The sequence below is a fragment of the Bufo gargarizans genome, chromosome 9, assembly GCF_014858855.1.
Source record: "Bufo gargarizans isolate SCDJY-AF-19 chromosome 9, ASM1485885v1, whole genome shotgun sequence".
Lineage (NCBI taxonomy): Eukaryota > Metazoa > Chordata > Amphibia > Anura > Bufonidae > Bufo > Bufo gargarizans.
Genome location: NC_058088.1, coordinates 152,928,193 through 152,940,604, shown reverse-complemented (window position 1 = coordinate 152,940,604; position 12,412 = coordinate 152,928,193). Strand labels below are relative to the sequence as shown.

Below are 12,412 nucleotides of genomic sequence, written 5' to 3'. Positions count from 1 at the left end.
TGACTGATGTAAACATAACCTAAGAAGGGCAGGAAATGTCAACTGCTCCTTCACCAGGTAGTGGTCAAGTAAATGTACCAGGTGCGCAGAAAAAGAATCAAGAGTCTTCAGGATGCTGACAGCAAGAAGGTCCACAATTGCTGATGTCTATTTTAATAATATTAAGGAACAATGAATTTGGTAGTAAACTAGGGCCTTCTTCAGTCTCGCCAAGTCAGGCCCTTGCGCCTTGATTCTTTTCCTGTGCACCTTATAAATTCAGTAATGCCCTTCTGATTGTGGTAAAAGCAGGATAAAAAGCCCAAATTGGCATAAAATTATGGATTGGTTGATTTTTGGTTTTAAGTTTTGCCACAAAGAGAAACAAATGGCCAATTTTGCTTAAGTATAATTTCACCATTTTTGGTTCTGCCAGTTAAAACCAGATATCAGACATATCTTTTTTTCAAATCCGTTTTTATTTCCTGAGTGCAGATTTTATTTATTCTATTTACTGAACATGATTATGGGGGCAAACATTTTTCCTGAGTTGTCCTTAACAGCATTTAGAAAGCACTTAAAGAATTGCTTTACTGCATCCACATGCGTCATAGACACAAGCCGGAATATTTTTGTGGCCAAGATTAAACAATTGAGTAATGCTTCTAACGTTCTTTCATAACATTTCAACATTTCCTACATTTAGCTACATTTTGGTGTTTAAGAAATCCTTTTAATGAGCCCAAAATAACTGTTGAGTTGCCTAGATGATTTTATAGCCATCTGGCCATGACTTCTTTTGTGGTTCCTGAAAAACATAAAGTTAATAAAAAAAGATAACCAAATAATTAAACAAAATAAGCAAATATTGAGTTAACACTGATGTGACCTTAAAAGAGGAAGCAGACATGTCTTGGTCAGGAAAGCACAAATTGCATTGCTTCAGAGGGGAGTACGGAGCATACCAAAAGTAGAATAAATTATTTTTATTTTTTTACAGACATACTTCAACACTTGTTTCTTTTTACTTATTTATTAAATTAAATTATTTTATTTTTATACGTCACATTTATCTAGAAGGTATTTTATTTAGATAGCAGTTTACTGAACTCTTTAGTAATCTTCACAAAGTGACATTGGTCTGGAATTTTCCTAGACTTTGACGGAGCAACTTTTAGAGCACAACCAAGATAAACAACTCCACCACTGTGTTCTCCTTGAAACAAAGCATTTAAGAAACAATAGAGGTGAGGTTTATGGAGCATGGACCATCGATGGATTTTATTGTTCAGCATATGGTGGTATGTGTTTCGTAGTAGTGGGAGTTGCTGCATGGAGGTAAGTGTTCTACAATTTTACTATGTTCTATGTTTTACTATTTAGATGATCATGTTGTAAATTATACTTAAATGTGTAGTATGCTGTTTATATACTAGCAACCCTTTCAGACTATTAGCCTGTAAAAGAATATTTTCTTAACCCTGAAAATAGTGCTGTGCCTTTAGGAAGATTACCACCAGGGTCAGTACAAGGGCTAAGCAAAGCAGAGGAGCTTGAGTAGATGCTAGATAGTACTACACATACCTAGATGGTGGTTGGCCTTACATAGAGAACTGTGCTTATTTGGAAGGATTAGAGATGGATTAAAATGAAGAGTGATTAGAATAAATTAGAATGATAGTGATTGTGAAGTAGAGGGCAACAGGGGACAAATAAATGAGTCATTGTCCATCAGAGAAGTGTCATGCTGAAGTTCAGGGACTACGGGTGATGAGTTGCATCGTGAAACCCTTACCTTGGGAAGACTAAAGTGTGTTCCAACCCTATTCATAGTGGTATGATATGTAGCTAAAGGTCACAGAAAAAAAATAGGACTCATGAAATAAGTCTTATTACATATCTTTGTTATACAGCTTTATAACATGGTGCCTATAGACTGCTCTAGACCCATACCATGCTGAAATTTGCTTCTGATTTCATATGCTGGAATGCCTAAAAAACAGTAGCATGTTACAATGCAATCCATGTTACTGAAACCCTGTACAGCAGAAGTTGTAGAGCTTACTGGTCCATAATGAGTAGCTGTGTGCCTAGGCATAAGCACTAACTTTAAAGGCTATGTACTGTACACTTTTGGGGGCAATTTTTATATAATTACATTTTACTCTTTGGGCTACATTTTGGGCTAAAAATAATTTCTTCAATTGGTACTGATTAAAAAAAAATTTGCTGTTCTGTTACAAAAGGTTAACTGTCTAGCTGTGTGAATGATACTTTCATTTTCACTTTGTGCCTAAACTTTATTTTTAAATTACTAAAAAGGTCATAAACACGTATTTAATACACATTCTTATCAGTAAGGTAAGAATTCAGCTGTGTGTTTAGGGGGTCAAAGATCAGAGATAAGGAACCATCAGCTGAGCTGCCTGATGGAGCAAAGTGAAAATTCTGATCTTGCTACTAGAGACTCTAAAGGCTGCAAATAGAAAGGGGTTAATTTTTTTTAAATAACGACCAACTGAAAAAATTACTTTTAGCTCAAAATGTGTACAATGCAATAATAAAAAACTGGCCCCAAAGGTGTCCATAGCCTTTAAACACAATACTCAAAGGAACTGGAACATTTTAATCTAATGCCATCCATAGCATAATCCAATGTGTCACAGTATAGGTGTTACGCACTAACACAACAATTAACCTGTATTGTAACCCAGAGTTACAATACCAGATATGTACCGTTTTCTTGAGGGCACATATACCTCATTAATTAATTTTTATACATTTTTTGAGTTAATGGAAAAACATCAATTTTGAAATAGTTTGGGAATTTTTATGCTGTTAATTTTTAAAAATCAATAATCTTTTCCCTTTATAATATGGACTATTAATAACAGAATTGGCCAGAAACCGACAGGATCCCTTCCCGATCCTATTATAGTCAATAAGGTCTTGTATTGCAGTATCTGGCTATGCCAGATATGGTAAATATAGAACTGAGCATGTGCGTCCATCTCAGAAAAGGGGATAGAGAAATAAGGAAAAGGACAAATAGAATTTGGTGCTAGATACATTTTTTGAATAACTCAGTTTATCATAGACCAACATTTTTTTTATGTCACCACACTATTGTACCCCTATGCACAGCTGGAGGCTGCACCTAATTTATGATTGGAATCGGATTGGGAATGTGAAATGGCCCTAGACAAAAGCCTAAGAGTGGCCCTATGTTGTAGGTGTGTCTAAATTGACAGAAGAAGGGGCAACAGATGTAGGCAGTAGGGTTGAGCAAACCTGAACTATAAAGTTGGGGTTCATACCGAACTTTAGGATTTTTGGACCCCGGACCCGAACATTTCAGTAAAAGTTCGGGTTCAGTGTTCGGCGATTTCTTGGCACTTTTTGAAAGGCTTGCAGAGAAGCCAATCAACAAGCGTTTAACTGTGTGACCTTAGAAGCCACCACAGCGATGCCTACTAATGGCATGACTGTGATTGGCCAGTGCAGCATGTGACCCAGCCTCTATATAAGCTGGAGTCACGTAGTGCTGCACGTCTCTCTGCTGTGCTTAGTGTAGGGAGAGGATGCTGCTGTGAGGGAGAGAATAGGAAGAATCTGTTATCAGAACTCCAATTGAACTCAGCGATCTACATAGATTTAGTAGTGAAAATACACCCTTTTTTGGCAAAATACTTAATATTGCAGCCCTTGCTGCATCTGTGATTGTTAAAAACAAGTTTGAAATACTTCAATAATTTTCTGGCTTTGAAAAAACACCCATTTTTGGCAATAACCTTCATTTTGGGCCTCTGCCGCATCAGTCAGTGTCCAATTTAAGCTAGAAATACAGCTATAATTTTCTTGGTTTTAAAAAAACACCCTTTTTGTGCAAAATACACAATTTTACAGCCCTTGCTGCATCTGCACGTGTGAAATTCAAGCGTTATATACTGCTGTCATATTCTGTTATTTAAAAAAAACACCCATTTTGGACAAAACTTAATTTTGCAGCCTTTGCTGCATATGTCATTGTGAAAAAAAACACCCTTTAGATACTGTGGTTCTATTCTGCTATTAATAAAAAAAACAATTTGGGAAAAAATCTTTAATTGCGGCCTAGTCTACATCTGTACGTGTGAGATACACACCTGAGGTACTGTGGTTCTATTCTGTTATTAGAAAAACACCAATTTTGGGCAAAAATATTTAATTGTGGCCTAGTCTACATCTGTACGCGTGCGATACACCCTTTACATAATGTAGTTGTATTCTGCTATTAATAAAACACCCATTTAGGGCAAGATCCTAAATTTGAGAAATATTTAGGAGAGAATCAAATAAGGGACGTGGCCCAGTTTGTGGTGCTGCTGGAGCTCCTGTTGCAGGGAGAGGACATGGTCGATCTGTGCCTGCTACACATACGAGTGGAACCCCTTTCTCAGTTGCGAGTAGGCGACAGAACCTGCAGCGTTATTTGGTCAGGCCTAATGCAGCTCTACGAATGGTGAGGCCAGAACAAGTACAGGCAAAAGTAGATTGGGTTGCTGATAGTGCCTCCAGTTCCTTCACATTGTCTCCCACCCAGTCTCCTGCTGAAAGATCAGAGTTGGCACCTGCAGCTGATGTCCATCAGTCTTTCACCTCACCCCTTTGCAAATCAGACAAGCAGTCTGAGCCCCAAGTCATGCAGCAGTCTCTTCTGGTTTTTGATGACTGTTAGCATGGTTTTCCAAGGCCATCCACCTAGCCCTGCCCCAGAAGTGGAAGAGATTGATGCCCAACCACTTATGTTTCATGATGAGTACATGGGAGTACCATTGCAGCACGTCTCGGATGATGACGAAACACAGGTGCCAACTGCTGTGGCGTTTGAAAGTGTGTAGACCGACAAGGAGGGCAGGGGTGAAGACTATGTGGAGGACGACCCCACATGGAATCAAGGTCATGTGAGTGACCTGTGTAGTTTGAAGGAAGAGGCGGTGGTTGCACAGAGCCACCAGCACAGCAGAAGAGGGAGCAGGGTGCAAAAGCGGAGCGGCCGTCCCCTAGACAGTACGCCTGCTACTGCCCACTGCAGCAAGGGACCGAACACACCAAAGCCAGCTCCAAGGAGTTCCCTGGCATGGCAGTTCTTCAGACAATGTACTGACGACAAAACACAAGTGGGTTGCACGCTGTACAATCAGAGACTGAAGCGAGGCATAAACGTTCTCAACCTGAGCACAACCTGCATGACCAGGCATCTAAGTGCAAAGCACGAGCTACGGTGGAGTAGACACCTCAAAAACCAAGAAAGGTCTCTGGCTCCTCCTGCCTCCTCTTCTGCTGCAGTCTCGGCCTCCTCATCCACCTTCATCTACCTCTGGAGTGACAGTGCCACCTGCCACCCCGCAAACAGAGGATCTGCCAGCAACACCACCACCTGGGTCACCAAGCATCTCCACAATGTCCCATGTAAGCGTTCAGCTCTCCATCTCACAAACGCTGGAGCGGAAAAAGAAGTACCCTCCTACCCACCCGTGATCCCTGGCCCTGAATGCCAGCATTTCAAAATTACTGGCCTTTGAAATGCTGTTATTCCGTCTGGTTGATACAGAGAGTTTTAAAGGCCTTATGACGGAGGCTGTCCCCCAGTACGTCTTGCCCAGCCGCCACTACTTTTCAAGGTGAGCCATCCTTTCCCTGCACAACCAAGTTTGGGACAAAATCAGGTGTGCACTGCGCAATGCCATCTGTGGCAAGATGCACCTCACTACGGATACGTGGACTAGTAAGCACGGTCAGGGACGTTATATCTCCATAACAGCACACTGGGCAAATGCAGTGGCGGCTGGGCCTGAGGCGGATAGCAGTTTGCCGCATGTCCTTCCACCACTGAGGATTGCAGGGCGCTGGTTAGTGCCAGTGAGCCTCAAGCCCGGCCTGGTGGTGTGCGATAATGGGTGACATCTCGTAGCAGCTCTGAGACTAGCCGGTTTGATGCATATCCCGTGCCTGGCGCATGTGCTGAATTTGGTGGTGCAGAGATTCCTTGAAAACTACCCCGATATGTCAGAGCTGCTGCATAAAGTGCGGGCCGTCTGTGTGCGCTTTCGGTGTTCTCACCCTGCTGCTGCTTGCCTGTCAGCACTGCAGCGTAACTTCGGCCTTCACGCTCACCGCCTCATATGCGATGTGCCCACAAGGTGGAACTCCACCTTGCACAAGTTGGCCAGTCTGTGTGAGCAGCAGTAGGCGATAGTGGAGTTTCGGCTGCAGCACGCACAGGTGAGTCTCTCTGTGGAACAGCACCACTTCACCACTAATGACTGGGCCTCCATGCGAGACCTGTGTTCCTTTTTGCGCTGTTGAGTACTCCACCAACATGACCAGTGCCGATAACGCCGTTCTCAGCATTACTATACCACTTCTATGCCTCCTTGAAAAAACTCTGTTGGCGATGATGGAAGAGGATGTAGCACAGGAGGAGGAGGAGGAAGAGGGATCATTTCGTAGGGTTTCCAGCCAGTCATTCACAAGTGGCTCCGAGGGTGGGTTCCTGCACCCACAAACGCCAGGTACACAATTGTCCAGCCAGGGCACAGTTCTGGAGGAGATGGAGGAGGAAGAACCTTGTTCAGAGCAGGGTGGCACCCAGACCAGCTCATGGCCATCACTGGTGTGTGGCTGGGAGGATGCAGAGGACACAGACAATACACCTCCCACAGAGGACAGCTTTTCGTTGCCTCTGGCAGCCTGCTACACATGAGCGATTACATGCTGCAGTGTCTCTGCAACGACCGCCGAGTTGCCCGCATTCTAACTTGTGCTGATTACATGGTGGCCACGCTGCTGGATCCCCGTTACACGGACAACGTACTGGCCTTAATTCCATCACTGGAGTGTAATCGTAAGATGCGCGAGTACAAGCGCACGCTGGTAGACGCGCTACTGGTGGCATTCCCACCTGACAGCGGGGGAACAGTGGAAGCACAAGGCGAAGGCAGGGCACCTCAGAAGGCAGCGTTAGCATTGCCGAAATGTGGAAAAGCTTTGTCAGCAAGCCACAACAAACAGCACCATCAGCTGATATGGAACGTCTTAGCATGCCTACACGTACTGAATGACGGGTCTGCTCTCTTCAACTTCTGGGTCTCCAAATTGGGTACATGGCCTGAGCTTTTGCCCTTTACGCCTTAGAGGTGCTGGCCTGCCCTGCAGCCAGTGTATTATCTGAAGCAGGGGGCATTAGCACGGCAGGGGGCATCCTCATAGACAAGCGCAGCCGCCTGTCCACAGCCAATGTGGACAAGCTCACATTCATTAAAATGAACCAGGCATGGATCCCACAGGACTTGTCCGTACCTTGTGCAGAATAGACATGTATACCGGTCTTAACCAGCCATTGTTATACTACAGCGCAATTGCTCATTCTTGTATTTTGGATATTTCACACTCTTTTGGAGTGTACACTAATTAAAATTAAAACCAAAAACCAGTGTTGGCTACCTTGTCCTCCTCCACCGCTGCTTCCACCTAAACCGCTACGTCCACCACCTACTCAAACTCCTACTCCATATGGATCTCCACCTCATAAATCAAACTTTTTTTGGGGGGAGGGATTTGTACTTACTTAATTTAATATTGTAACTAGAGTTGAGCGGACACCTGGATGTTCGGGTTCGACGGCTTCGGCCGAACTTCACAAAAAAAGTTTGAGTTCGGGACCCGAACTTGACCCCGAACCCGTACCCTATTTTAGTCAATGGGGACCCGAACTTTTGGGCACTAAAATGGCTGTAAAAATTTCATTGAAAGGGCTAAAGGGCTGCAAATGGCATCAAAATGTGGTTAAGAGCATGGCAAGTGCTCTTCAAACAAATGTGGATAGGGAAATGACTTTAAATAACATAAAATATGTAAAAAATAATAAATAATAATCTTGATCTAGGAGAACGAGTTCCATATAGAGTATGAGGTTGAGGAGGCGGTGGATGTGGCGGTGTATGTGGAAGCGCCTGTGGAGGAGGAGGACACAATACATTGGCTGCAGGGCAGGCCAGCACCTACAAGGGCAAGCTCAGGCCATGTGCCCAATTTGGAAACCCAGAAGTTGCAGGGGCTGACCCCTGTCAGTCAGTTCGTGTAGGCGTGTGCAAACTTACTGCACCACCATGTCGGACATCCCCGTGATGTTTATGATCCAATTTGATATCTGCTCCATCAACTTTCAATGTTCTTTTATGCGCCTAGCATGGTAATCATGGGTGGTGGGGAATCAGGGTTCCAGGCCGGAGAGGGAGCCTGAGAAAAGGATACCACATGCAAGGGAGTTCAATGGATGAAATTAAATGCAATCGAGCGGAAATGTGGGTATTGAAAGTATTGAAGCATTAGCTTCCAAGTTAAGGAGGGGGCGCGCGGCAATTACCCACTCCCGACTCGGGGAGGTAGTGATGATTAATAACAATAGAGGACTCCTAAGAAGCCCTGTTATTAGAATGATTAATAAAAAATTATAGGGAATGTCACTGTGGTATTTTTGATTTGTAAACGTTAGCTAGGAGAGGCCCTGCTGCCACTTTGTTGACTCTAGCTAACTTCTGCCTGATCGCACGTTCCTGTGATGTCCACCATCCATTTGGATATCTTCTCTATCAACTTTCAATGTTCTATTCTGCGCATACCATGTTGATCACGGTTATCGGTGAATCAGGGTTCAACGCCGGAGAGGGTGCGTGAGAAAGAGAGACCACATCCAAGGGAGGATTAATTGTTTCAAATTTAAAATGATAGAGCGGAAATATGGGACAAAGTATTAAAGCGTAAATGTGTGAAAACTTTTTAAAGTTTAAGCATTGAATGAAAGGATGTGGCGCGCATCAATTAATGAAGAATTTATAAAATTTTATTCCCTTTCAACTATGCAGAGCAGGGATTTCTATCCGGCAAAATGTAAAAAATGTCACCTGACAATGTAACAGACGATTTTAAAAAAATGTATGTTCCTGTCACCTATGCAGAGGTGCCCCAGTTACATCCACCACCCATTTGGATATGTTCTCTATCAACTTTCGATGTTCTTTTCTGAGCCTACCATGTTGATCACTGTTATCGGCGAATCAGGGTTCCATGCCGGAGAGGGAGCGTTAGAAAGAGAGACCACACTTAAGGGAGATGAATGTATAAAAAAAATTGCCGGATCGAGCGGAAATATGGGAAAAGTTATTGAGGCGCAAATGTGGGACAAATTACTGAAGCGCAAATGTGAGAAAAATTTGTAAAGCGCAAATGTGGGACAAATTATTGAAGCGCAAATGTGGGACAACTTGCTAAAGTTTAAGCATTGAATGAAAGGTGGCGCGCATCAATTAAAGAAGAATTTCTGAAATTTTATTCCCTGTCACCTATGCAGAGCAGTGGTTTATTCACGTCCAAAATTGTAAAATGTCAACCCAAGAATGTAACAGAAAAATTACAGAAATGGATTAACCTGTCTACTTGGTAGAGCAGGGGTCTATGACATAAAAAAATTGTTTATTGTCACCCGAAAATATAAAAGAAAAATTATTGAAATGTATTAAGCTGTCAACTAGGTAGAGGAGGGGTATATTACACCCAAAAATTTGTGAATTTCAACTGAAAATGTAACAGACAAAATATTTTTTTTTTTTTTTTACCTGTCTACTAGGTATAGCAGTAGTACATCACACCCAAAAATTAGTGAAGTTCACCCGAAAATTTAACTTATATATATATATTTTTTTACCTGTCTACTAGGTATAGCAGTGATACATCACACCCAAAAATTGGTGAATATCACCCAAAAATGTAACTGACAAAGTAGTGAAATGACATAAAAATAAAATAAAATGCGTACAAAAAAATAAAATATTGATTTATGAGGTGGAGTTCCATATGGAGTAGGAGTTTGAGGAGGTGGTGGACGTAGCGGTGTAGGTGTAACTGGCAGTGGAGGAGGACGAGGTAGCGAACACTGGTTTTTAGTTTTAATTTTTAATTAAGGTACACTACAAAAGAGTGTAAAATATCCAGAATGCAAGAATGAGCAATTGCGCTGTAGTATAACAATGGCTGGTTAAGGCCGGTATACATGTCTATTCTGCACAAGGTACGGACAAGTCCTGTGGGCAGTGGCGGAGGGATCGCCATAGCAACCATAGCAGTGGCTATGGGGCCCTACGCCACTGGGGGCCGGTCCGGACCGCATTCATTTATTTTTTATTTTTTATTAACACACACAGGCAGCCAGGCCCGACCGCCCGCCCAGTGTAGTGGGCTAGGAGCGGGCGGTCCGCAGCTCGGGCCTGGCTGGGGGGAAGCCAAGGAGTAGTCAGGTCAGGACTGGACCAGGCGGGCCCGGGGCGCACTGCCGCACGAGCAGAAGATGAGTCATGTGACCAATTACAAGAGGGGCGGAGTTTAGTGTGGATGGGATACTAAAGAGTGAGTGGAGGACATGTGGTGATGTCACACGGAGGCGGAGCCAGGCACCAGCGCCGGAAAGATTTCCTCCTAGTAACTAAAGGGAGGAGGCGGACTTAGGCGGTGAAGGGGGCCGGGCTGGGGGGTGTACCTGTTGTGGAGGCCTGGAGGGACTAGGGAGGGAGTGGTCCCGCCGGCCGCACTGGTGCCAGTCAGATTCGCGCTATTTGACTGCCCGAAACCAGTCTGAGGCTGAGCAGAGCAGGCTGAGCAGCTCAGACTCAGAGTGAGAGAGAGGAACCTCAGTCACAGTCACTCCAGTCCAGTCCTCAGTGGTCTCTAGTCTCCAGTGACAGTCCTGCCGTACCACTCCAGTCTGTGCCTGCTGTCTGTGTGACTGTAAAAGTAAGTGATGTGATTCATTTGAATTTAAGGAAGTGAGATTAAGAACTTATGATTTCTGAGATAATCTAAATTCTTAAGTTAAAAAGAGCTGCCTGCAGACTCAGAGTGGGGCCCCCAAGTCCTCAGTATTCTCTTGGGGCCCAAGAGAAGCAAGGGGCGCCCTCCTTATCCTTGCAGGTCTGCGGGCAGCTCTTTTTAACTTCAGATCATCAGACTCTCACTAATTACTAATTACAGCACACACCCTGCGCCCTGGCCTGTAGTGTACACCATCAGACAGGGGAGGAAAGAAACCCCAGAACTAGAGTGTGCCCCCCAACTTGCCCCACAAACAGATAAGTATTTAAACTGCCTGCTGTCGTTTACGCCTGACTGTGCTGAAGTTGTGGTGAAGGTGTTACGCTGACCGGATGTGGAGCCGGTAGAGGATGAGGAACCGGAGTAGGAGGAGGAAGCAACAGGAGGCAAACTGAAGCACCCTGCAATCCTCGGTGGTGGAAGGACATGTGCCAAACTGCCATCCGCCTCAGGCCCAGCCGTCGCTGCATTTACCCAGTGTGCTGTTATGGAGATATAACGTCCCTGACCGTGCTTACTGGTCCACGTATCCGTAGTGAGGTGCATCTTGCCACAGATGGCGTTGCGCTGTGCACACCTGATTTTGTCCCCTACTTGGTTGGGAAGGGAAGGGAAGGGATGGCTCGCCTTGAAAAGTAGTGGCGGCTGGGCAAGACGTACTGGGGGACAGCCTCCGTCATAAGGCCTTTAAAACTCTCTGTATCCACCAGACAGAATAACAGCATTTCAAAGGCCAGTAATTTTGAAATGCTGGCATTCAGGGCCAGGGATCGCGGGTGGGTAGGAGGGTACTTCTTTTTCCGCTCCAGCGTTTGTGAGATGGAGAGCTGAACGCTTAAATTGGACATTGTGGAGATGCTTGGTGACCCAGGTGGTGGTGTTGCTGGCAGATCCTCTGTTTGCGGGGTGGCAGGTGGCACTGTCACTCCAGAGGTAGATGAAGGTGGATGAGGAGGCTGAGACTGCAGCAGAAGAGGTGGCAGGAGGAGCTAGAGACCTTTCTTGGTTTTTGAGGTGTCTACTCCACCGTAGCTCGTGCTTTGCACTTAGATGCCTGGTCATGCAGGTTGATGTACTGTGGGACAGTCACCGCCATAAGGCCTTTAAAACTATCCGTCTCCACCAGGCGGAATGACAGCATTTCAAAGGCCAGTAATTTAGAAATGCTCGCATTCAGGGCTAGGGATCGCGGATGAGTAGGAGGGTACTTCCTCTGCAGTGTTTGGGAAATGGAGAGCTGAACACTTCTGTGGGACATTGTGGAGATGCTTGGTGACCCAGGTGGTGGTGTTGCTGGCAGATCCTCTGTTTGCGGGGTTGCAGGCGGCACTGTCACTCCAGAGGTGGATGAAGAGGCCAAGACTGCAGCAGAAGAGGAAACAGCAGGAGCCAGAGACCTTTCTTGGTTTTTGAGGTGTCTACTCCACTACAGCTTGTGCTTAGCATGTTAAATGCCTTAGCAGCTTAAATGCCTGGTCATGCAGGTTGTGCAAACCATTCGTGTGAAGAACTTCCACACCAGGGAACT

At 44.7% G+C, this 12,412-nt stretch overlaps 1 protein-coding gene across 1 annotated transcript in view; it reads left to right on the top strand.

Annotated features, from left to right (window-relative positions):
* The first annotated feature begins 941 nt into the window (after positions 1-941).
* TLR4 (toll like receptor 4) overlaps positions 942-12,412 on the top strand; it is a 52,096-nt gene continuing 40,625 nt past the window's right edge. The window contains exon 1 of the mRNA XM_044306249.1: positions 942-1,317. Within this exon, the coding sequence (XP_044162184.1) occupies positions 1,243-1,317 (75 nt within the window). The 5' untranslated portion in view covers positions 942-1,242. The remainder of the gene's footprint in view (positions 1,318-12,412) is intronic.